At 40.4% G+C, this 26,442-nt stretch overlaps 1 protein-coding gene across 3 annotated transcripts in view; it reads left to right on the forward strand.

Moving 5' to 3' along the window:
* SLC38A10 (solute carrier family 38 member 10) overlaps window positions 1-26,442 on the forward strand; it is a 46,993-nt gene that overhangs the window by 9,885 nt on the left and 10,666 nt on the right. For all 3 annotated transcript variants that reach the window (XM_072403494.1, XM_072403495.1, XM_072403496.1), the window contains exons 3-11: window positions 4,130-4,175; window positions 5,647-5,740; window positions 7,584-7,727; window positions 10,614-10,738; window positions 15,386-15,488; window positions 16,352-16,534; window positions 16,732-16,843; window positions 19,467-19,573; window positions 24,477-24,636. In XM_072403494.1, the coding sequence (XP_072259595.1) occupies window positions 4,130-4,175; window positions 5,647-5,740; window positions 7,584-7,727; window positions 10,614-10,738; window positions 15,386-15,488; window positions 16,352-16,534; window positions 16,732-16,843; window positions 19,467-19,573; window positions 24,477-24,636 (1,074 nt within the window). The remainder of the gene's footprint in view (window positions 1-4,129; window positions 4,176-5,646; window positions 5,741-7,583; window positions 7,728-10,613; window positions 10,739-15,385; window positions 15,489-16,351; window positions 16,535-16,731; window positions 16,844-19,466; window positions 19,574-24,476; window positions 24,637-26,442) is intronic.

The raw sequence follows: 26,442 nt of genomic DNA on the forward strand, positions 1-26,442 counted from the left end.
TTACTAAAAGCACTTTCACACAGGGCCCATTTGTATCATGGTGGTAAATATGATGGCACAGTGGTCAGCATTCATTGTAGCATGAAGGTCCCAACAACGAAACCCCAACAGCCTGGAATCTTCCCAGTGCTCAGATTTCCTCCCACAAGTCAAAATCTTGTTTTTTGGGTAAAGTAGAACTCTAAGCTTATTAAACAGCAGAAAATTGTAACTTTCCTAGCAATGGGTTGGCAATTGAAGAGTTTTGGTGCAGACAATGGACCTGGGCCTTTCAAAAAGCCCAACTTGTGTCCGGTCCCCTACTCAGCACGGAGCAGGGAAATGTACTTTTGCATCTTGAGAGAGATTTTTTTTCCTTGATAATGAAAGTATACCTAGAAGCAACATTTTTTTTTATATTGTAGAGTGCAGGTCCCTTGTTTGTTTTATTATTGCTGTCTCATATTAGAGATATACATTCTCTGTAATTTCCATGATCACTAGTATCTCTGGGAATAAAAGTGAGGGGGTGTCCAAGTTTTGTTTGTATCACCAGAGCAGGAACAGAAGGACATTTTTGCAATGGGAAAACTGTCTAACGGGGTTTTCCTTTATGAATCATAGAAACCTTCTTTAACCTTCAATCTACTGAATGGGAGGTAAAAGAAAAACTCCCTAATGAGTCACAAATTGTGAAAATCCCCCCAAAAATTAGCTATACACATTGTTAGGATGTTGACTTGCATTCATCAGTCATAGACTAGATTGTAAGCTCTTCGGGGCAGGGTCCTCTCCTCCTCCTCTGTCACTGTCTGTCATTTGCAACCCCTATTTAATGTACAGCTCTGCGTAATGTTGGCTCTATATAAATACTGTATAATAATATTTAGTCATATAGCTACTGATTTAAAGCAGAACTAAACTTTGATATTCACCTATCCCCATTCCCCAGCAGGACGCCTCCATCTTCTTCTTTCTTTGGCTATCTTGATTGACCAAGTCGGGGTGAGGTAACTCCTGCACAGGCACATGGAAGTCCCGTCAGAGGATGCCCAGGAATGCCAGGTATGGGCTGGCGTATGCACAGCTCAGGTTTTTAGATAGAAACCTAGAGGAATTATTGCAGAAGGGACATCATCTGTCCCTTTCGTCAGTAATGACCTACCTGATTGTGAATTCCTAAAAGTGGAACTTTGTTTCCATTTTAATATATTCCAGTATACTTACCACGGTCTATAAAACAAGTGATTGTCAGAGTAGACTTGAGTGTTATATTGCTGCACCCCCTGTGTCACTTTAGACATACAAGTCGCTCATCAAAGATGAAATTCCTTTTGTAGTAAACCTTTGCTTTGCCAGGGACACCATACTCCATGCAATACCCTGGCTTTGCTTTGGCCTCAGGTTGTCTGCAAATTTCTGGAAAAGTCATCAAACCATTTATAGGGATTCTGTGAACTTGTCTACAGACTCGGTACTATTAGCATGGCTGGAAATTTGGCATTTATAGAAATCATAAGCTGGCCACAGACTAAAACAGGAGTCATGTTAACATTAAATTACACAATGTAATCCAATGTGGTTGGGTTAAGGGGGTCGCCATTGAGGATTCTCAGAAAAGTAATTATCTGGTTCAATATTTCTCATACAAACAGTAAGTTCAGGGTTTGGGCCTGCCAAGTCTGTTCACTGATGTCGCCATTTGGCCCCCTTCGTAGGAGCCGGGATGAACTGTGATATTATTGGGAGATCTCGCACCCTCTCTCCCCGTTTTTTTCTTTGCAGGCTGTGAGTTCACCTCTGTTCTTGTTTTTATTAGCTGCAACTGATCTACAGACATTCTTCCCGTAAGCCTGATCTCCACTGTGTTTCCTTTAACTCTTTTTTTTTTTTTTTCAGTTTTTTTTTAAATCCATAAGTTTTTGTAATAAAATGATTTTTTAATGACTAAATATATCTCTTGCTAAGTCACGGCAGTCTTCTCCATCCTTCCTTTGCTAGGAAAGCAATATTTTGCATGGTGTCCGTGGTAATTTGTGCCTGTTTGGCCATAAGAGAATTTGTGAAATCGGGTACTGATATTAGCAACAAAATTTGTTTAGCGCTTGGCATTCAAATTCATGTTCAGAAGCTGCTGGTATAATGCTCAGGTATCAATGATACTTACACATACCTGCAGTTGTTCTAAACTAAAAAAAAAAATCATACTTTATTACCGCAGAGGCCCTGATTCCTCTGGCGCTGTGCCTGTTTAGGTAATCCTACTTCTTCCCTGCGCGGAGGAAGCCACATTTATTCTTCCTGTGGCTACGTCACCCAATCTCGTGCTGTGGAGGCATGAAATTGGGTGATGTAGCCTGCTGTCAATGGGAGGGGAAAAAAAGAGTGCTGATCTCACTGCGCATGCATAAGATTTGCATTTTTTTTTTTTTTTTTTTTTTTTTTTACCAAAAAGTTCTGTCCATGCCGGGGTTAGGTATGTGCAGAAGCAGCAGCCAGAAGCCTCCTGGGGTGGGTCATGTGGGTATCCCAGGAGGATATGTGCTCCCATTATGTCCTTTCTGCCATTGCAGTAAAAACAAAAGCGGCTTCACCCTTTTAAAAAAAAAAATAAATAAAAAATTACTTTATATTAAAAGGTTGTCTACCTTTTTATTTAAAGTAAAAATGTTGGCATAGGTCCTCTTTAAAGGCAGCATGTATTGATTGGATTAAACTTCAGCACTTTCTGGTGGTATAGAAGCAAGCCTGCTATTTCATTCTTGTTCGCCAATTAGGCAACTTTTCATAATGCTTGGCCGGTAGGAATGCATTGTGGGGAATGGAAATGATAAGGATTCAACTCTACCAAGAAGTGTCAGAGATTTGTCCAAACACTGCCTGGCATCCAGGGTTCTGAAAGCTGATGCAGGTATTCAGACCTCTCGAGGGTACTTCACTTTATACACATCAACGTTTTGTTCTATTTTGGTAAAGTGACCATCCCTATAAATATTCTGAACACGTCCTAATGGATTGAGCTTTGGTGAAGTGGCTGGCTATCGTCCTGAATTCAAATTCATCCCGGTGCATGTTTAGGGTTTGTGCTAACACTATTTTGTGCAGTATTCATCTTACTGCTTCATTCACCTAACACAAAATAGTGCTTAAAGGTAAAAGGCTTTTGAACAAATGATGAACCATTCACCCAGCACTCATGCATTCACAAATGGAAAAACAGTTTAGAACTCATGTCATGTCGCTGTCATGTGACCCTACAATGAGACTCTTCTAATGGTGAGGATCGGTGGCCTGGCTGGTTTTCTCCCAACCTACCCGGAGATTTGTATGATATAGTAGACGGTAAGTTAGACTGTGGTACATATCGGCAGTCCTGCTGCTAATTCTGCTCTTGACTAACTGATCCTATCGATATTTGGGCTGAAATCCTCAAACACTGCACGTACATGTACAAATTTCTGCCCTTCCAATCAATTTTCCAATATTGATAACAATGACATTCTATTCTGATGTACCTGATATTTCATACAAACGTTACAACTTAACAATTGTGATTTACCAAGCTAGTCAATTCTTATAAACCAAAGGGGCCTCAAAAAAAAAAATGATTGGTCGACTGCTGAGTTTTCTTCATTTCTTTATTCAATTCTATCCTTTAAATCTCCCCTTGTGTTCTAGCCCTTAGATCTTAGAGGCAGGGACAGATATGATCTGTGTAATATCAGAATTTTATAAATCCTGGGATTGAAATGAATACATTTTGGAGCAGTCTGTGTGTTCCAGGCTTGTATTGGATTTCCCCAATGTTTATTTTTGCTAGCTGTTTATGGCTGCAACCTTCCATCAGTACCACAGTGTCAGAATGGACAGAAGGCAGAACGGCCACATCGCAGTTTACTATGCAGCTTTGATCTATAGTTAGCAGCCATTTATTACCACAGTGGCCTCGTGTGCAATAGCTGGCATGGCTGTAATCCCGAATCCCACATCTGATGCGGAGCTTGTCTATAATAGTACTGCGTGAGAATGATGGATGGGGATTTGACAAAACAATTGCATGCATGCATGTGCACCTCTTCCCAGTTTGCTTTGATCTCTCTGAGTAGTTTGCCTTTACAACAATATTTACAGCTTCCCTTCTTTCTCATAGCCTTCCATGCCTACGGAAAAGCTGGAAAAATGCTGGTGGAGACGAGGTAAGCCATGTAAAGGAAACTTGTCATGAAAGAATTAAAGGTATTCAAAGAGAATGGTGTTTGCCTGGCTGTTCCTGGCAATAATTCTTTAAGTCTCTTTAAATAGTAGTTATCCACAGATGAAAAAAAATATCTGTGTACCATATTCAGGTACAGTGGAACCCCGGTTATCCTGGAAGTCAGATAACCAGAAAATTCAGGTAACCCGCACCCGACCACTCGCTTTGCTTTCTTGATTGCTCCTGCATCCCCAGCGAAGCTGTGGCATGTGTTCTGCTTTCAAGAACACATACCACAGCTTCGCTAGGGCTGCGGGAGCAATCAGGAGAGCAGAACAGATCTCCGCTGATTGCTCCGTGATTGGCTGAGAAAAGGGGAAACCCTGATGATGCTTGAGCCGTCATCAGGGTTTCCCTTTTCTCAGCCATTCAGCACTAGAGAGGTGAATAGGGACAAGTCTCCCCATTCCAGTCTAGTGCTGAATGGCTGAGAAACCTCAGTTAACCAGAAACTACACTTATCCGGAATCGGCCATTCCCTGTGGGTGCCAGATAACCGAGATTCTACTGTATTTCTCTGGGTAGTCCAGTTTCTTCCTATGACTCAACATCATAATAGCTGGATATTTGTATTGGAAAATACTTCTCTTGTCTATTCATCTGGTCAGGTTTATGGATTTGGTCATGTGATGACAGTTTAAGAGGAGGAGCAGAAGTTCCAAATTCTGATCAGAAGAGATCACATGATCAATTGCCTAGGCTTTTGTATTATATAATTAGCACTGGAGGAAACCTAGATGAGAATTCTTGCCCTTCCATTTATGATAATTTGTCCATTCCATCTGAAAAAAACGATAGCTGTGCACAGACTTTAGAGTAGGCTTGTCAGAATACCCCCACTGATTTAAAGTGCATAAGCAGGTAGGAGATGTTGGTAAGGACCTCAGACATATTCTGTCCCCTGAGGAGTCCTAGACCAAATCTATTCCAGGCAGCACGATGGCTCAGAGTATAGCCTTTGCAGCGCTGGGTCCCAGGTTTTAATCCTGGCCAGGACACTACTGCATGGAGGAGAAACTGCATGGAGTTTGCAGGTTCTCCCGGTGTCTGCGTGGGTTTCCTCCCACATTCCAAAAACATGCAGTTGGGTTATTTGGCTTCCGCCAAAAAATTGACTTTAGAATAATAGACATATGACAGAGGTAGGGACATTAGATTGAAAGCACCTTTGAGGGACAGCTGACTACATGACTATGGACTTTGTACAGCGCTGCATAAAATGTCAGTGCTATATAAATACTGTGTAATCATAATAATCACCCAGGTTCTCCAGTCTTGCAGAGCTTTAATAAATTCGACCCTTCTTTATAATGAGGTAAACATTCTTTAATTATATTTGCTGCCAGTAATGACAATTCTCTGTGCATTGCTCAGTGTTTAATGCATTGTATTATTGTTTTTGTTTCTCACAGTATGATTGGACTGATGTTGGGGACCTGCATTGCTTTCTACGTTGTAATTGGAGACCTCGGTTCCTCATTCTTCGCCCGTTTGTTTGATCTTCAGGTGAAAATATTGAGGGGCATCCTTTTAAAATGGTTACCTTTAAAAGGACAAGGAGAATTATATCCATTAGCTTTCTGTTTTGGCCCTGTTTTTGTCAATTTAACAAAAAATAAAATGAGTTTGATTTTTAATACAATTCTGGGTGTATTCCTGGATGCAGCTAATAAGGTTATAGCTGGAATCTCTTAACTTGTTTTGTTAACGGAAAAGCGCATGTTCCTGGCTGTATGATTGTACTTTTTCCCTCCTGAACCTTCTCTGAGTTTGGCCAGCCCTGCGCTCATCCGGTGCCAAAGAAGAGTGAAAGCAAATGGGTCAGGGATGCCCTGATATGCGGGATATTGTTATACATTTGGTCCCTGGGACCTTTTCACGTGTCAGATGATTCAGTGAACTGGTGCAAAACTGACAGTGGCCAAAGCAAAGCTGATCATTCAATTTACAAACCTATTGTAAAATCTCCATTCACATTGTGGATTTGCCTTGGTATTAGGCACAGACACAAAAACACATTAAAAGGTTAACAGACCTGGGTGTGCCCACGTTTTGTCAAACTGTCACCTTTACTTAAAATTAATTTTATATACAGTATATCAGAAAAAAAGGGATTTTGTATAAACAGCAAAAACACAAACAAATTTTCAGTCTCATTTTTTTGTAGAACTATATAGTATTAGAAGGCAGTTTTTGATTGGTCCTTGTTAGTGCTTGCTATATGCTCAATTCAACCAACCAACCAACCAATCAATAGCATTCCCTTCACTGTTAGGCATTTGCTGGCTCTATTATTTATCTACTGTTCTCATCCCAATTTTGGTAGTTTTCTGCATGGGTAGCAGTGGTTAGAACTCTGGCCTTTGCAGCGCTGGGTCCCAGGTTTGAATCTCGGCTAGGACACTATCTGCATGGAGTTTGCAGGTTCTCCCCGTGGGTTTCCTCTGGGTACTCCGGTTTCCTCCCACATTCCAAAAACATGCAGTCAGGTTAATTGGCTTCCCCACAAAAACTTGACCTTATACCTTGACTGTATTAAAGACATATGACTATGGTGGGACATTAGATTGTGCTTTGAAGGTACAGTTAGTGACATAACTATGGACTTTGTACAACGCTGCTTAATATGTTGGAGATATATGAATAGTGTTCCACCTAGAATTTTTTTTAAGCTGGGTAGGAAGAAATTGTCGGCACGTGGCAGCCCCTATATTGTGACCTAACTCTTCAGTAACCACCCCAAAATAGCCAGGTGGTTACTGAAAAGTGTCAGGTGGTGTGCCCAGCTAAAAGAGGCTGGGGAGAACACTGATATATGCTGTGTAATAATATGGTACATTAAAGCAGCTCTGGAGCCAAAAATGCTCCCTATGAATGATCAACAGTAATACTTCCCATTGTGATGACCAGCCAGTCCAGTCTTTGCTCTCGTAGGGTTAGAGGGGCTGCTTTATTGTTTAGAAAAAAAAAAACTTCCAGGTGTGTCATATGCTGTGGCTGCGGTCCCACTCACTGGCTGGATGTGTGTTCCTGGAGCTTCAGATGCACTAGTAACAATGCGGGTCGCAGGTATTTGACTCACTTAGCAGATGCCAAAGATTCAACCAAACCTGTAAGAGAAGATTGATTGTCACTACGGACAAGACTGGTAGCATTGCTCTTTAATAATGGGATTCTTTTTTGAGAGATTTCCTCTCCACCGTTTCAACAGGTGGATCTCAGATGCAGAGAATTTTACTACTGTTCCTAGTAGTTGTCTAAACAAGTTCTCAGCGTTAGGACAATTGTAATATGTTGCTGTTGCCATTATTGTATTCTCATATATACATATTTTCTTTATCCATAATAGGTAACAGAAGGTTTTCGTATCTTCCTCCTGTTCGCGGTGTCGTTGTGTATTGTTCTCCCACTTAGCCTTCAACGCAACATGATGGCCTCCATCCAGTCTTTCAGTGCTATGGCGCTCCTTTTTTACACAGTCTTCATGTTTGTGGTGAGTGAAAAAATTGAGACCTGCTTGTACTAAATGTACATGGGGATCCTTTTCTTACTATAGTGCTCCCCAAACTTTTCCCATTCAGGGCACTCTTGGGGCATTATTTAAACAGAGAGTCAAACATTCTGTGGTGGGAATATTCCAGGGAATGTTTAAGGGAATGTCAGATTCCATGTATTTTAAATAAAGCCCTTGGTAACGTCTTGGTAATTTTTTTCAAAACACCCCTGGATGTGGTCATGCAATTACCGGTATAGCTTTATGGTGATCCGTACTTTCTTTCATTTTGTCCATATTTTCAGTGTCATCCCACAATGCCACCTTATAGTAGTCCCTTATATTAAGTACTCCTATCAATATAGAATCTTTTTTCTTAATGCTCACTTTATTATATTTTTCTCTTTATGCTCTTTTCGTTCTCCCTTCATCATAATGCAGCTGTTTGTTCTTCACAGTACCCCACCCAGTGCAGGACAGTGCATTCAGATTTGCTTTTATTTAGCTGTTCTGCTCCAGATTGTAGGTCTTACCCAGCTTCTTACACACCCCTAAAATTCTGCACACATTTTGGGGAACTTCCATACTAGCTCCTTTCTTAACCTGGACCTTTAAAATTCTCCACTATTTGGAAATAAAGCCTTCTCTGTAAGTGCTGAATCTAATATAAATCTCTGCTGCATCCTGTTATCTTTCCACAGTGAATTATCAAACAGAAAATTGATTAATCTTCTCTGGTAGATTTAGTTTACAGTTTTTTACTGTCATGTACAGCGAGCAGAGCACATCAACCAAACTGCCAGGACTTTGTGCTTAGCAAGTTGCTTCCTAAAATGAATATTTAGTGTTGCATAATATGTGAGGATTTAAATAGGACAACCTGGGTAGCTGGGGAAGGTCAGAGTAAGGTCGAAGTTTAGTTTATGCTGCTGAAGACAAATATGATTTACACTAAAAATAGAAACTAGGTATCTATAATTACTCAGTTCTATGGTCACAGATGGCACAGATCAATGACTTTACCTTGATTTTAGCACCATGTGTTTATTTAAGAGTGTCACAAACCTGGACAATTCAGACTGACGGAATGATGGTTAAATTCATATTCTGTAGCTGCTGCATATTGCAAGGATTGCTGGGTCCAGATACAGGAAGCTGAGGTTATATACTGATCTCATATGTTCATTTAAAGCCCTTCTCCAGGCAAAGCTTTTTTCTGTTTTCCTTCCTTTTTACAGTTATTCAGTTTTATTATTACTGTCTCATAATACTAGCTTATAGAAACCAACCTAACTCTGTCATCCATGCTCATCTCTGGTTCTAGTTTATCAGTAGTTTAAAATTTTGGCATTGTCTTTTGGATCCTGAGAGGACCCTACCATTTACCAACCTTGTAGGATGTGTCCATGTCACCAAGTAATGATGTGAACATCCTCTACAGTAAGCCTGGACAATCAAGCTTGACTGTGGCCCACTATAGGTTTGTAAGGCTGACCATTGGTATTGGAGAAAATAATTACAAAGGCTCAGAAGGGGTAACCGGTGGGGGTAACAAAGATTGACTTTGTCAGAAAGAAATATGATCTGCTTGCAACTTAAACTCTTTGCATCTCTGGATGTCTCTACTCTTATGGGTTCACATTGCTTGTGTATTTCCTCAGTCTCTGCTCATTTAAAATTTCCCTGGGGTGTGAATAGTCTCCCCTAATTGAAACACAATTGTTAAAGGCCTGTTTTCCACCCAGTGGAATTTGTAATTAGGTGCATTATCCTTTTTTACAGCTGTAATCTTTTCCCTGCACTAAAAATATCCAGTTGTAAAAGCTTATTCGTTCTTTTCTAATTCTGTTCACTTTTGAAAAGTTTTAGATAAAGTAGAGACAGGTTTGGTTCTACACCAGAGAAAATTCACTTTCTCTTTTTTTTTTTTTTCTGGTGTCTATTTTTATTGGGCCTGAAAGTGATGAGGGAAAGACAAATTATAATCCGCCCAGGAGAATTATTCTAATAGAATAGGAGCACTTATTTGGTAAACAGATTCACATTTTTTTTTTTTTAGTTCATTCACTCGCCAAAGGTGACTCCCCCGTCATGTACGTTGAACTCCAGCAGCGGCATAGGTTCCCACAATATTTGCACCCTCTTCCAGTTTAAAAGCCAAAAGTGGTTGTATTGTTATTGGGTTTTTCATACAAGGAACAAGCAAATGTAAGGTCATATATAATAAACAATTTAAGTATGGAGGGATTGGAAAAATGCAGGAGGGTATAATGGAGGTAAAATATCATAGGCAAGGAAACTACAAAAAATGGGGGTCAGGAGGCTGACAAATGGAAAGTGAAAGAAGATTCCTAAAAGTCCAAATTGTTTACTAGAGTAAAGGTGGTGGTAGGAATTTGTCCAACCAAGACAACCAGGTGGAAGTGAACTTGGACATTTGGTATCATGGAGCGGAGCTGAGTTTGTCTGTCTTGCACAATAAGCTTTATTTTTTATGCCCAATTATTAATATTATTATACATTTATATAGCGCTGACATATTACGCAGTGCTGTACGACGTCCATAGTCATGTCACTAGCTGTCCCTCAAAGGGGTTTACAATCCAATGTCCCTACCATAGACATATGTCATTACCACAATCTAAGATCATTTTTTTAGGGGGAAGCCAATTAACCTATCTGCATGTTTTTGGAATGTGGGAGGATCTGCAAACTCCATGCAGATAGTCCTGGCTGAGATTTGAACCTAGAACCTAGCACTGCAAAGGCTAGAGTGCTAACCACTTAGCCCCTGTGCTGTCCATGTAATTATAATGAGACCTATAGGTAGGGTTCCTTCCCTTTAGTCCCAGCTTTTAAATCTTGATGCTTTGTCTATGTCCGCAGATTGTGTTGTCTTCATTCAAGCACGGCCTCTTCAATGGCCAATGGATGAAGCAGGTCAGCTATGCTCGCTTCGAAGGCATCTTCCGCTGCATTCCTATCTTTGGCATGTCTTTCGCCTGCCAATCGTAAGTATTTCCACTTTGTTATTATGTATCATAATAGCCCTTAGATTAAAAAAAATATGTTGAAGACATACAGTTTAATAATATTAATAAAAAGTTTTTATATAGTGCCAACATATTAATGCAGAGCTGTACATTAAATAGGGGTTGCAAATGACAGACAAAAATGCGACAGAAGGAGAAGTCTGAAGGACTTACATTTGAAGAGTACTCCTTCCATTGCTGATTTCACCTTTCGTGGAAAATGTTAGTTGCTGGGGTGTTAAGCTTAAACAATAGTTTCTATAGTGTTGGTGTCCCGGGCTTCAGACAAGTATACAAAAAATATAATTTAACCACTTCTGGTCATAGTATTAGTTCTGGGCAGGTAAATCTGCATCTTTTCAGCTTCTCACAGGTAACAAAACTGTGCAAGACATTAGCTGCTTCTGGCTAAAGCCTCTTGTAAAATTATCTTTGTGGTGGAGTCAGCAAGTGTGAGAGGGGTGAATATAAAGGTGAACCATGGACACATATAAAAGGCACAAATTGTTCTTTTATTTTAACCACAAGTAAGTGCAAAAAAGCAAACAGAAAAATACTAATCCTTTAGTAGGTAAAACTATCTGTTTGTAAAGTAAACCACTTGTGATAGAGGTGCATAGGCTGACATTTTCCTACTGGAAATGCTAGTGGCATGGTTGTAATGCATGTTTGGTATTTTCAAGACTTAACTGGGAACAAACATGCAGCATGTGTCATATTGAAGTCACAATTCCTGGTTTGCTACTTGTGTAGAGTTGCTCATACAAGTAATAAATGCAAGGTATTGCCATGATATCAAGGCATCTGACATTTACTGATAGAGCTCAGGCATTCTGTCCTATCCGCTTTGATCATAATTGGCACCTGCTTATAGGAAGAATGCATGTTAAAAGTTGCCAGTTGGGTGTTTCTTCCCGGACTTCTGTCTTCCAGAAGTCTTTAGTATCACCTAGCCAGGTCATGTGCCCAGTCAATATAGGTAGGTTTCCTATTTCTCCACAAGATTAAAATTGTGTTTAATACTTAATACAGGTGCACTTTAAATTTACATACCTAGCCCACCCTTAGTTGGCCTATTAATGCTCTGACATTAGAAGAGACATGAACAAAGGTTTCATGTTGGTATCATTCCCCCCCGGACTACTGACAGAGGTCATATCTTCACTTTCATCTCAAGTAGTTTGTTGCCAATCAGAGTCAGAATTTTCCCAATACCAGTACAAACCATGCGAATCATGTCTCCGTTTAAAGTGACGGTCAATCATTCAGCTTGCTCCAGGGGTCCTGATTGTGCTCCGTCCGTTAATGTACGGCTTTAACCTCAAACTGATGACACATGTCATCCATCTGCTATCCTGGGCCTGCGATCAGCAGTTGGCCTTTCCTGGAACAGCAGCCATAAAACTATTGCCGCAGGAAGGTTCTTTATGGGATCTTGCAGTGAGTGAGGTGCAGGCCGGTTTCCTCTTGCCGCTGTCACAGAGATCAAGTTGCGAGGCCTGGCATGTAACACTCCATCCTGTCACTGGACGTTTTGTCTTATCACACGGGACCTGGAACTGTGACTGTAACCAGATCAGTGGCCTTGCCCTGGGGGCTGCTGGATGCTCTGTGTCCCTCAGCACCTTCACTAAGTGTTCACAATTCTGAAAATCCTGCTGACAACATTTACTCACCAAGTGCAGCCTGTGGAATGAAGTGTAAACACAACAACATATTATACCCTCCAGTCCTCCCTCGCTTCATAGTAATAACACGGCCATCAACCCAGCTTTTACAGAGAACTGGTAATTCCCAAATTGTGATCTCATCCACAGAAAAGAGAACACGTTATCGGAGAAATACTTAGGTGACATGTTGTTGAACTGGTTTTTGGCTTTCTCTTTGTGCAGCTCTTACGGACCAAAAAGATTTTTATTTTTGCTATGGTCCTATTTACTGAAGATATTGTTATCCAGTATTTATATTGGGCCAACATATAATGCAACGCTTTTTAAAGTCCATAGCCACATCACTAACGGTTCCTCAAAGGAGCTTGCAGTCTAATGTCCCTACCATAGTCATATGTTATGTCTCTTCATGTATGTTATTCTTTAATACAGTCTAAGGTCAATTAACCTATCAGCATGTTTTTGGAATGTGGGAGGAAACAGGAGTACCCGAGGGAAACCCACGCAAACACAGGGAGAACCGGCAAAACTTCATGCAGATAGTGTCCTGGACGAGATTCAAACCTGAACCACTGAGCCACTGTGAAATCAGGACATTATCAAATATAAACAGATTTTTTTTAAATCTCAAATGCCTCCTGAAAAGGCAATTTATACTCAAGTTACATCACTAGATGGTGCTGTGTCTTCTTATAAAATGTATACCAATCTTTTGCTGTCTGAGGTGGTGTTGGAAATTGTTACATGCCTTACATGAGGACATTGCACCATCTACTGGTAGCTAACAATAACGCACAAATAATCTTTTCGGTACAAGTGACCCATCATAAGCAAATCAAAAAGTACAAACATTTAAACCTTTAAAAGGGGGAAAAAAAGATAAAAGCCCATGTAATTTGTTTCCCTCTTAAATAAATAGCAAAATAAATAAATATTTCAAAATTTTTTTGCAGAATTAAAAAAATGAACAAAATGCATAAAATAATACAGCATTTAAATGTTTTTCTATTTGGTACCCATTAAACATTAAGGAAGTCAATTTATAAAGCTGGTGATCTAAAATTCACTGAAACATTACGTTGGCAGAATCAGTTACTGCCGTTGAAACACATAGTCCTGGAAGATTTCTCCACCAGGGAATGTTTCTGTGAATGCCAGTCTTTTTTTACAGACCCCTTTTCATAGTCCTGGTCTGAGAAAGGGAACCATTCCTATTCACTATAATGACGTTTTTATTTAGGTGTTGCTTTTTTCACCTTTTAGCATGTCCAGAAATGTTAATCTTAGCAGCATTCATTAAAACACAGAAAGCTTGGAGCTGTAATTTGCAGTCTGGGTTTTGTGCAACCGTTCTTTTTCTTTTTCAGAAGGCACTTAACAAAATGCAGCCTTGGTGTCCCTCTACCCCTCGGAGTCATCTGTCAGCGCCTGTGCTGGCCTCTCACATCCAGCAGCAGCTCATACATTTTCTCACACTCTGATAATGAAATGTTAACATTACACGCTGCGTCTAATGCTCTGGCGCTGCAGAAAGGAGGGGGTGTTATATCTGTGCTCGGCTGGGCTGTTTTTTTATACAGGCAGTTCTGGTACACCTGGGTCTCCTTGTTAGCTGAAATCCTCTGGTGTTCTTGATACACCTAATCCTGAAGTTGTGATTCTGCTAGCCAAGCATTCTCATTTTCATCCATTTAACTGAAGACCCAATAAATAGACACATGCATCAAACAAATAAAGGAACTGCATTGTCAGTGGAGCACAAAAATGTGCTCTCTTTTCTGAGCCCATGAAGGAAGTTATATTCTGGAGCTCCAGTTCTGAGGTCCAGTATACATGTAGAGTATACATGATGCACCGGGGAGCCTCTGGCTTTCACTCTCATTGCTAGCTAGCACTCTGGTCTTTGCTAGGACTCAGGATCGACTCTCAGCCAGGACACTATCTGCATGGAGTTTGCAGGTTCTCCGCGTATCTGCGTGGGTTTCCTCCCACATTCCAAAAACATGCAGTTAGGTTAATTGGTTTTCCCCCCAAACTGACCTTGAACTGTGTTAATGGCAAATCACTGAGGTAGAGACAATAAATTGTGAGCCCCTTTGAGGGTCAGCTAGTGGCATGAATATAGACTTTGTACAGTGCTGCATAATATGTTGACGCTATATAAATACTGGATAATAATACATTGTTTATGGGTTGTTTAATGTCAGACACACACCCAATTAATAAAATAAAAGCATTACATGTAATTTTCCAAATATACAGCTTTCAGGAATATACCTGCAGATACCATTGTAAATGTTTTTGCTGGGGTACTGCTTGTAATACACCTTGTCAATGTTCATTAAACAGGCATCGTCCACTATTGTCATTATTTGGAAAGCCACCCTGAAAAATGCCAGGCTGCCATCACTGGAGTAAATGTAGACTGAAACAGCCATCATCAATTCAATATAAACAGTGCTTTAACAAATTAAATGATATTCAGTTAGGTTTCCATTTGCTTCAATTGTCTCCACAAGCAGCAGGCCTTTTAAAGGTAGTGCTGCAGCGTCAGTGTTTTCCATATGGCATAGACCATATTTATCCATGATTGATTTGTTCCTATTGGTCTGTTCTGCTATTTGCCCTTTTTTTGTCACCACAGTACCCTATATACACATACAATGATCCCATCATTTTGCTGTTTGTATAATTTTGAGCACCATTGGATGTGGAAGGGGGTCACTAACTGGGATCTTGGAGTATAACCAACAAGCTTTTTTTCAATAGTTTTCCTAGCTCTATAATGGTGTCAACTGTTTAAAGCTGGATACACCAGTTTTCTGTTTCCTTTCTAATATGAGGGAGAGTGACCTCCTCATTCCCTTATGTAATGGTTGCTGTAAATGTCTATGGAAAATTGGTTATGGAAGCTTGGATGGAGTTTACCTTTAAATGAAATTTGCTCTTCTTCTAGCCAAGTCCTTCCCACATATGACAGCCTGGATGAACCTTCAGTTAAAACCATGAGTTCCATCTTTGCTTCTTCTCTAAATGTGGTCACTGCATTCTATGTTCTGGTAAGTCTTGTCTTCTATGAATGTAGATCTGTATTATGTGTCTCTTTCTTATTGCAGAGAAAACTTAATTCTGATCACACCAAGTCAGTGGCGGTTCTCTCTGACCGGAGAGTTATCATTGTCACTCTTAGGCCTCCTCCTTCAGCATAACACTGTGTTAGACCCAAAAGCAAGACATCCTTAAATGTGGTGGCTGCATTTCTTTTCTTTTTTTAAGCAACTAGACTTTGCTTCAGTAAAGAAAAATACCTGTTGATATAGAAATCAAGTGTCTGTCTCACTTCCTGTGTCCTAAACTGAGTTCTCGAATGATGAGATCTCACAAACTCATTTTGTCATAATATGAGAATCAATTGAGATGCAAATCAGAACAGACTAAGGTGACAGTTCTGCTTCTCTAGATACAGTAAGTTATCAAACGACAGAGAGTGCTACTGGCAGGATAAGCAGGTGGCATTGACCACATTTAAAGCTGAACTAAACCTGTGATACTAGCCTATACCTGTTCCATCATTGGACACCGCCATCTTCCTTCTTTTCATACTGGGGGTAATCTTTGGCCATCTTGATTGGCTATGCCGGCATGACATAACTCCAGCACACATGCGTGGGAGTTCATTCATTCCCTCATGTGCAGAGGAAATCGGGAATGCCAGGTATACTCGCAACTCCCCCTTCATACACATTCTTGTTCACGTCTCAACAGGGACAGGAAGTGAAGGAAATTTTCCCTAACAAGATAATAGCGAGAAATAAAAATGTGAAATTCTAAGTCCTCTCACATTTTATCTAAAACTAAAATTTTTAATTTGGACAACAGAAGTTAGGCTTTGAATAAAAGTATTTTTTTGCTTTTTTTTTAGGTTGGTTTCTTTGGTTACGTAAGTTTCACAGAAACAATCGCCGGCAACGTGCTGGTCAACTTCCCGTCCAATCTGGTGACCGAGATGATCCGAGTGGGCTTCATGATGTCGGTGGCTGTTGGGTTCCCAATGATGATCCTTCCCTGCCGACAGGCACTGAATACGCTCCTGTTTGAGCAGCAGGTAGGTGTAACAAGGAAAGGCGGTGGGGGGGTTGTTAAATAAGCTCACTATAACCATGAAATACTGGTCAGGTGATCAAGCACAATATGGCTACTTTATATTTGCTCCTTTCTCCTTGTTCCATGCATAGTGATTGGAGATCATCGGTAGCTTACTATTGTTTACTTGATTGCTGACAATTTTCTTCATTCCCACAGCAAAAAGATGGCACCTTCGCTGCTGGTGGTTACATGCCACCCTTAAGATTCAAAGTTTTGACATTAGTTGTGGTGTTCGGAACAATGATGGGAGGAATTCTTATACCAAATGGTAAGATAACACTGTAATGGCCCTGTCCCAACAAATCCTGCTGTGTTGGATTTCTCTGTATTCTTGCTATTTCTGCCCTTTGCCCAGACAATGGGTTACTATCGTCTCCATGTAGCTATTACATGCATCCTATGCTTCTAGATCCAGTGTCGCTATAATGACTGGGTCTCTTTTCCATGCAGTGACAGACCAGACTGATAGTAGGGGTTGGCAGGGTTGCTGTTCATTAATTCTTAAATCTAACTGCACCCTGCCTTGGTACTCCCCTAAAGAGGCCTCTGCAGGATTACTAGCCGTAAGCCTTGTGAAGAAAGGGCTAGATGATGCAGGTTGTCCTCCAGCCAGGAAATGACATTACTAGTTGTGGCCATGTCCTAACTGACAAGCTACAGGCAATGCTGATAGCCAAACCTTCTGAAACATCATCTAATATTAGTAGTCCAATCTAGCGCAGTCCACATTCCGGTGACAACTCTGAATTCAGGAGCAGTACTGCCACATTGCCACACCATCACAGGAAGCCATTGGTGAACTTAACAGCCATTTGTGGTACTTTGCAGGGGGACAAAGAGTTAATTGTAAATACAAAGTCACTTTAAATGATGTGTTGCAGTGCATATAATTTAAATTGGGGGGCTATAGTTTTAGTAACTAATTGCTGGTGTGAGGATTAATGCGAACAGTCCAGTTAAACCTCTTATTGTGTGATACATCTCCCACCTTCCTAGATTGTAAGCTCTTCATCCTCTCCTCCTCCTGTGTCACTGTCTGTATCTGTCTGTCATTTGCAACCCCTATTGTATGTATTGTATGTAGAGCGCTACACAATATGTTGGCGCTATATAAATACTGTTTTTATTTATAATAATTACTACTTTGAACTATACTATGACCTGGATAAATTGGAACATTCATAGACTTATGTCTATGCCTTGTTTAGTCAAGTGCTTTGTTTAGATGCAAACAATACTTGGCAGAGTTCCCCTTTGATTTTTTACTTTGATTCCTTAATTCACTTGAACTCTATTTTATAGGGAAAGGTGCTCTATTTCTGGCCTCCCCCCCCAGCTGACCACATTTGCAATGAAAATCTATTTGCAAATCTTGTTGAAACCTAATTACTTTTCCACAGCTGTTTCAGAACATACGTTTTGTGAATAAAAGGCATTAATGGAAAACAATAAATGTTCCATTGTTCAGTAGGCCAGGAAATCTGTATCTTACCCGAAATCACAGGAGTGGTCCTGCAGTTTAGTCCTTAAGGATTCTCGTATGCCAGGCCCTAAATGGAACAGGTCTGTAAGCTGTAAAAAGCTTTGCTTAAACAATACGAAGTCTGTCATAGTTTCCAAAAACCAATGTGCTCTGAGGATTCCTCAAGGGCCACAAAATGCGGTTTGTTTTCTCCTTCTTTAAAGGGAAATCTTGTCCCAGGTTATACTGCTACTTGAAGGGGTAGCTGACTAAATGCTGGCAAACTAAAAACGTGTAGAACCCAGAATTACTATCCTACTACCAGCATGTCTCTTTTTTGCAGTGAACTATGAGAATGGACATCATTCTGTGGCTTTGCTGTATAAAAGTCTTACTTGTTTTATTTGGCTCAACATTCCTACATTGCAGGGCAGGTGCTGTCAGACAGTCACCCTGAGTGTTCAGATATTTGGATGGATTCTTAAACTTTTTGGCTTGAGTATCTGGGCCTAGTCTTTGATTAAACCCAGGGAGGAGTCTTTTTTTTTTTTTTTTTTTCTTTTGGGGAACTGCTGTCCTTCCAATTTTGGTTTTTTAGAGCTCTGGTCCAGGGGTTGTCCAACTTTTCTCTTTTGCAGGAGATTCTCAAACTTGATGGCACCTTCCTTTAAAGTAGTCCCATATGCCCGGATTCTCGCCACACTGTTTAATGACCACATCCTAACAGCGTGGAACAAAATGTTCATAAAAGGCTGATTCATTTGAACACCGAGCTTTATGAATCAGGGAGGTCCAGCCTGAGAGATAGGGAATAAAGATGCTTTAATTTTAGGCCTTCAGATGCAACATGTTGCACCGAGGGGGATTCCAGTTTCTCTCTTTAGTTTATTAGATATTCTTGAGAATGCAATATGAGAAATAGTGAAAATTAAAAAATATGGTTGGAAATGTCATTGTGTTCCCATCAGATATAAAAACAATGTGTGTTATACCTTGTACACAAGCTTATGTTTCACTTCCAATCACCAAGTCAATTAAATGGTTAGATATGAATTCAGCACCAAACTAATTTTAATATACCCGATCATGTACAGAAGAAAGGTCATGTGTACGAATGATCAAGCAAATCCAATTGGGAGCTTCCATCTGTCTTGGTGTTTACTCCATCACCACTGCCCTTGTTTAGAAAGTCAGTATATCATATATGTTGGTATTCTTCCTTGAAATTATATAAGCTGGGTGGAAGAAGCTGAAGGCAGGTGGCGGCCCCTGTATTGTGACCCAACTTTTCACCAACCAAAACAGCTGGGTGGCTGCTGAAAGGTGCCGGCTGGTGCACCCAGATAAAAGGGGCTGGCAAGAACACTGTATGTGTTTCTTGTGTTTTGCTTATTAAAATACCTAATTTTTTTGTTTCATTTTCTCCTAGTGGAAACCATTTTGGGACTGACTGGAGCAACCATGGGAAGTCTCATCTGCTTCATCCTTCCAGCTCTTATCTATAAGAAGATCCATAACAAGGGCCTGACCTCCCAGGTACATAAGGGTAAACTCCAAAACCCTATTCACAGATTCTTCATCTTTCAAAATGTGCATTCATGTCTAAGGGATGTGATTACCTGAAAATGAAAACCCTGCAATTTTAACTTTGTGCATAAGGCAAAGGTCATTTTAGTGTATTCATCAGTCCTCTCCTAATCTTTTGTAGCACAACAACTGTTATGATTGGGAAGATTCCCATGTGGTAATTATTGAGGGGGGAATAACAACACAAATGCATGTTCAGGGTGCAGATCCTACAATCAAAACTTGTGCTAGGGTGCACACTCTGAATAGGGGAGGAGCTTCACAGTAGTGATGACTTACTATTTACTGAGTGTCACAGACATCAGAAACAAGATGGTAGTGTCCCTATTATTAATAATATTATTATTATTATTATACAGTACAGTGTTCAAGCCAGCATTTTTTTAAGCAGGGTGTGAAGAAATTGTAAGTGGGTGGCAACCCCTGTATTGTGACCCAACTCTTCAGTAATCACACAAAAAGAGCCGGGTGGTTATTGAAAAGTTCCGAGTGGTGCACCTGACTAAAAGTGGCCTGGGAAGAACACTGCACTCACAATCTAATGTCCCGACCATAGTCATAAGTCTTTGGTACAGTCTAAGGTCAATTTTCGGGGGAAGACAATTGTGGGAGTAAAATCAAAGTACCCTGAAGAAACCCAAGCAAACAGAGAGAACCTGCAAACTCCATGCAGATAGTGTACTGGCCAAGATTCGAACCTGGGACCCAGTGCTACAAGGACCAGAATGGTAACTGAGCCACCTAAATATGCCATTGCAAGAAGAATTTAGAGGCCAAGTTTAAAGGTAAAGCATAACCATTGGGTAATGTGAATTTTTAAAAAATAGGGGCACTGTGTCTTTAAAAATATTCTTTTTAGTTTAATTGCTGTACATAACAAGATCTTTCCATGCTTAGAGTCTAAAATCCCCCATATTATCAGCAAAGACTGCATTCAGAGCAATGTCCTGCAGGGCCACCAAGTACCCCCAGGACCTGTGCAGTCCAGATGTTACAGCTGGACCGCCAACGCCTTATAATTCTGCCAACAAGTAGTTAATTACAGAAAACAGGAAGCCTTGACTGGCTCAGTGAAGAGGAGGAGAGCAGCAGTCCAAGCAGGCCAGGGGAAGTTGAAAAGGGCAAATTAGCAAAGCTGTGAAGAGATGGGAACCTGTGAAGGTTCTAATAATCCTTCGTTGTCCTCAGTTTCATGTAGCAAAGTGGCCAACGTGTGACCCCCGGGGACAATCACACCTGCAATTGGCAACGGGATGCAATCTTTAGCAGTGCTTTAACATTCTGCCTGACACACTGGAGTTAAAGCAGTTGCTATCGTTAGGCAGGCAGTATTCACATATTCCCATCGGAAGGAAAAGGTAATAATTACTCACTTTAGAAGTTGTAGGCAGATCGGTGTTAATCCATCCCACGTTACCCCACTGTATGTTTTCATCCTCAAAAGATTAACATTGTATTTTGAATTTTCTGTGACTTAACTTTTAAGTCCTGGCAAACTGCTAGCTGCACAGATGAAAAGCATATCAAGGAGCTTGTTTTGCTTTCCAAAGTAGTTTCATTTCTGTCCTTCCAGTCATTAGATTTATCCAGCTTTACAAAACATTGTCAGGCAGGAAACCTGATGTTTTTTTCTTTTTCCAGTCCCCAGCATGTGGCTGGACAGTAAAAGTAGAACCATTAGACTGATACACTTATCTCTCTCTTCCCATCAACATTCTTCTTGCAATGTAGCATACCTGGTTGGGCCATTGTGAAAACAAAATGTGGACCCCCATTTCTCCTACACTGACAAAAAATGTTGGCGTTTCCCTTGGAGGGTTTTGTTAACAATACAGCATAGAAGACTATTCAGATTATGTGCTTTGATCTTTTTGGTCATAGAAGCTCATTTTTCGTTCCAGCAAGACTACCCCTGTGTACAAAGCCAGCTCATCTCCAAGACATAATATGTGAGTTGTGCAGAAACTTGAGTTTCCTGCACAGAGCCCTGACCTAAACCTTACTGAACACCTTTGGGTTTAATTAAAACACCAGGCAGGTCCTCTCCATTATCAATACCCAAACTCTTGGCTGAATGGCTACCAGTGTCTCCAGACATACTCTAAAATCTTGTGGAAACACTTTCCAGACGGGTGGAGGCTGACAACTCCATAATAATTGCTATGAATTTGGAATGGAATGTCCAGCATTATATCAGTGTGATAGTCAGGTGTCCACAAACTTTTGACCATGTCTGCCGTCCATTAAAAATACAGAATATTGTTTTAAAATACTAATGGTAAGAATAAAAGGGATCACTGGAACATTGGGCCTGATTTATTATAGATCTCCAAGACTGGATTAGATAGCCTGTCATAGGAGGACCAAGGTGATCCAGGATTTAAAACATTTGCCGAATAATGGCAGATGATTTTTATTAAATGCATTCTATGTTTACTAGATCACTGAGGTTATTCCATGATAGTCTATTTCTCCAGTCTTTGAGAGCTTCAATAATTCTGGCCCATTGTAGTTCAATACACCAATGTGCTACTGATAGCTACTAGTTAGCAGCAGATTAGCTCGCACCATAGCAAATGATTTTTTAAAATGATTTTTTCCCCCACTGGTGCAGCCATTTATTACTACTTTTCCCTGTGTTTGTGGCTAGAATAATGAAGCCCCTGCAAAGTTGTTATTCTTTGGAAGACATTTACAGAAAAGATTTTTGGCCTCAGCTGGTGGGACCTTTCGTCAGCCACAAACAACAAAGCTAAAAGTGCCTTTTTGGTACAGTGACCTTAATTTCCCTTTTATTCACAGCTCAGCCGAGAACAGAGATTATGGAGCAATACAGAGGAAAGTGCAGCCTTACAATGTGTTAGGAAAAGTAGGTCAGGTCACCAGTTAGAATCCCAGGCCAGATCATGCCATGGGACTGTGTAATGTTGACCTCGACCCACATCTCTCCCTTACTGAGATTTAATACGGGCAGAAAGTTCTGTTCTATAAGGAGGACAGATGTTAACCCTTTATGAACAAAGCCAGTATGGTCATATCTGGTTATTTACTAAATATCTGTTTGTATTCTGAGGGATCTTTTAAAACAATACCTGGTGTTCCTACCTAATTGTTAAATGACTTTTAGTTTAATAAGGCCATTTGTATTGTGCTGATGACCCTCCTGCAATGTCATTACAGCCAATGCCCATCTGCATGCAACCCAATAATGGCTGCTTGGTATTTCTCTGGGCAGATTTCCTGAACTTGACAATGGTGGACTATGCCTGTGTGTTGTGTGCCAGAATCTGATCAATAGATCATACAATATGTGCCTTTATATCCTTTCTGGGTATTTATGCAATTTCAAACAACATCTTACTTTTCTCATTTCATTTTCTATACTGTATAGTTGTCAATTACTCTTTTGTAAAAGCCTCATGTTCATTGAAAGCCAACATAAAAGACAATGATAAGGTCAGCTGGGGTATTTCAGGTCCACTTTGTTTCAGGGTATGTTCATCCATCTCTCCAGGATGTAGCTGGGTGTGAGGGGACCAAGTGCTTCCTGCCAATGAGGTCATATATACTTGACTTCTGGGAACAAACGATGATGTTACAGGCAAATGTAAATAAGCTACAGATTCCAAACCGTGCAAAGTTTAGGAGTTTATGCTGACTTCATATTATTATATCCTATAATAACCTGTATTAGTTGATTAATAGAATGGCATAGGAGGGGCTGGGGACAACTCCTGATTTCAGCAACTGAAAGTATCATTTTGCACAGTGGCTCAGTAGTTAGCCTTTGCAGCGCTAATCCCAAGGTTCAAATCTCGTCTAGGACACTAACTGCATAGAGGTTGCATGTTCTCCCTGTGTTTGTGTGGGTTTCCTCTGGGTACTCCGGTTTCCTATCACATTCTAAAAACATGCAGTTGGGTTAATTGGCTCCCCCCCCCATGACTGACCTTAGACTGTATTAAAGACCTATGACTATGATAGGGACATTAGATTGTGAGCCCTCTTTAAGGGACTGTTAGTGACATGACAGTGGACTTTGTACAGAGCTGCATTAAATGTTTGTGCTATATAAATACTGTATTATAATAATAATAAAATACATGTAATCTGCATGGTGTGTTACAATGCTAGCATAAGGCATCTGGCTGCCTGACTTGCATTTTAATTATAGTTGATAGATTGGCACCCTGCTGCGTTCTCCCCCCTTCACTTGTATTGTGGTTGTTTGTCATTCAAGGACCTGCCAGGACTGATCCATGAAGGGCGTCGGACGGTTGCTGTACACACGCCGGATTCTCGTCCGATACTAGCCCTGAGGTGATAATCGGACAAGAATCACCTGGCTGTTATGCAGCCTTAGACTCCTAGTTCTGATCATAAAGCTAAACATCTAGGTATTGGGTTGCATGGCTTTTTCTAAAGATGAGGATAATCCTTTTGAAATTTTTTTTTTTTTACCAGCATGTGCTTTATGCAAAGATTCCTAAAAAATTCCTAGAGAATTATTCACTCCCATTGTACCCTTTCTTGCCCTTATTTCCTTCAATCATCTGTTATCCCTGCCTAAACACCAGGATCATATGGTACAATCTAATCAGCCATTGTCTCTGGCTAATAGAATACACTGGTTTCTATATGTCACATTGGTTGGTCTGAAATAGATGCACCCTACTCTATCCTTTCCTGGCTGCTAGTAAATTAAAAACTATGCCTTTTAAGGTTTTTTATTTCAGCAATACAGACTCACATGTCCATGATTTTTTTTTGTTTTGTTTATAAATGATATATTTTGTGTTTCATGATAAATGTGGCTGCAGTTGACCAGAGTTCCTCTTGTTGCCATATCTAGTTCATTCTCGGAGTTGGCCTGGTGATTCTGGTGATCAGCACATATGCTACCATGACAGTTCCCGAGGATCCATCGCCACAAATCAAATCTGAGCTGCTGGGCAAAGGGGACATCAAAGACGGAGGGGTGGAGCTGGAACAGAACATTCCTAAAATATCAGGTATTGATACAAAAATATGGCCACTGTAAGAATAACATGTATTCTTGTTAACTTATTCAGATCCTGAGGTCTACATGTTATTGAACAGCTGAAAAATAGGACAAAATTATTTACTTACTTCATCATATCCCTCAGCGGCCACAAAGGATTGAAATCTACTTTGAGTGCACCAAATGCCATTTCAAACCCAAATATTACTTTGGAAAAATTCTGGTGATATTTGTACTGTGCCCTGTGCAGGGAGCAGAGCTGCAGGAGGGACCCAGCAGGCCCAACCACTACAAGGGGGTGGATACAAGACCAATCACATATCACAATAAAGAGTACAGCAGTGACTAGTTCATATTCCAGGAAGCTCCTGCAGCAAAGTTTAGACTAATGCACATATCCTGGGAGAAAAAAGACACTAAGATTAAAATGAGAATACCTGTGCCTCATAAATATAAATGAGTTTAGCTTTTAATGGGTAACATCTTGTGGGGGCTCAATAGGTAGTTGCGAGAGTAATCATTGCCTCCTCATTCACAGTTGGGATTAATAGTATTATTATTATTATTCTTAAACAGGATTTATATAGCGCCAACATATTACGCAGTGCTGTACATTAAATAGGGGTTGCAATTGACAGACAGATACAGACAGTGACACAGGAGGAGGAGAGGACCCTGCCCTGAAGAGATTACAATCTAGGAGTATAAGGGTGAAATGTGCAGGATGCCACATACCTAAACCAGTATTTCTGACGCAAGTGGTATTTTTCTTTAGCTTTTCCGTAGCAGGTTTATAGGTTGCCTGTTTATACCCGTAACATTTTATTGGTGCACTTATTCTCTAACAAAGTAATGATTCAGTGCAGTTTTTTTTTTTTTCTGTCTGCAATCATAAACAACAGCTGTGGGCTCCAGATACAATTGGATTATTTACATTTGACCCACTAGTGCTATAAATATCCAGAAGTTCTTTAAAAGCCTTTTCTTGGCTAATCTATAACATGGGGAATGTTTTCCTGCTTGTGGAGATCAGATCTGTAGATTAATTTTAATGACTCTTCAGGCTGTTGATAGAGCAAGGACGGCCAGGCAGTGTGAGCAGCAATGAGAATTTTTCTGCTTATATTATCGCTCTGTCTGATCTGAGCTGGGCAGCTGCTTCCTGACATTGTGCAGAGAGGAGCGAGGAAGCCGAGGTCATTGCCGTTACCTACATATCCTCCGATTAGCTCTCCTCCAAGGTGTCCATTGGGGAAAATCACTAATGTCCTGTTTACCAGCACAGAGAAATGACTATCACAGGCTGGTAATCAATTATTGCCTTGCGCCCCCTACATTTAATTGACCTTTACTATAATTTAGAGATATAGAGCAGACGTTGAGGTGCAGTACTCCCCCCTCATTCAATTTTTTTTTTTTATTTATCAACATATAGACCTAAAGTATCTGTGTGCTTTTGTGCTTGGGCGTCACTGCTTTATATTATCAGTGAATGTACATCCAGTCTGACCAGACTTGCAGTGCTTGCTTAGTGATCTAACCCGTGTGCTGCTCATTGACCTCCTTGCTAAAGAGAAAGATGTACCTGAGGACCAAGCATTGCACTGATTTTGCTTCTTCATTCTATGGATCTGTGCTTTTTGCACCTCTCCTGTTTCTCTTTATTCATTCAGCAATTGGTTACTTCTCTCTTCCTTTTTCCCTCTATCTATCGCCTGGTAGGTGATTTATAACTCCCTGATTTGTCATGTCCCCGTCTGTCTATGGCAGACTGTAACCCATTCTGTAACCCTATCCTTTTCTTTCCCTTCCCTCC

The sequence above is a fragment of the Pyxicephalus adspersus genome, chromosome 3, assembly GCF_032062135.1.
Source record: "Pyxicephalus adspersus chromosome 3, UCB_Pads_2.0, whole genome shotgun sequence".
Lineage (NCBI taxonomy): Eukaryota > Metazoa > Chordata > Amphibia > Anura > Pyxicephalidae > Pyxicephalus > Pyxicephalus adspersus.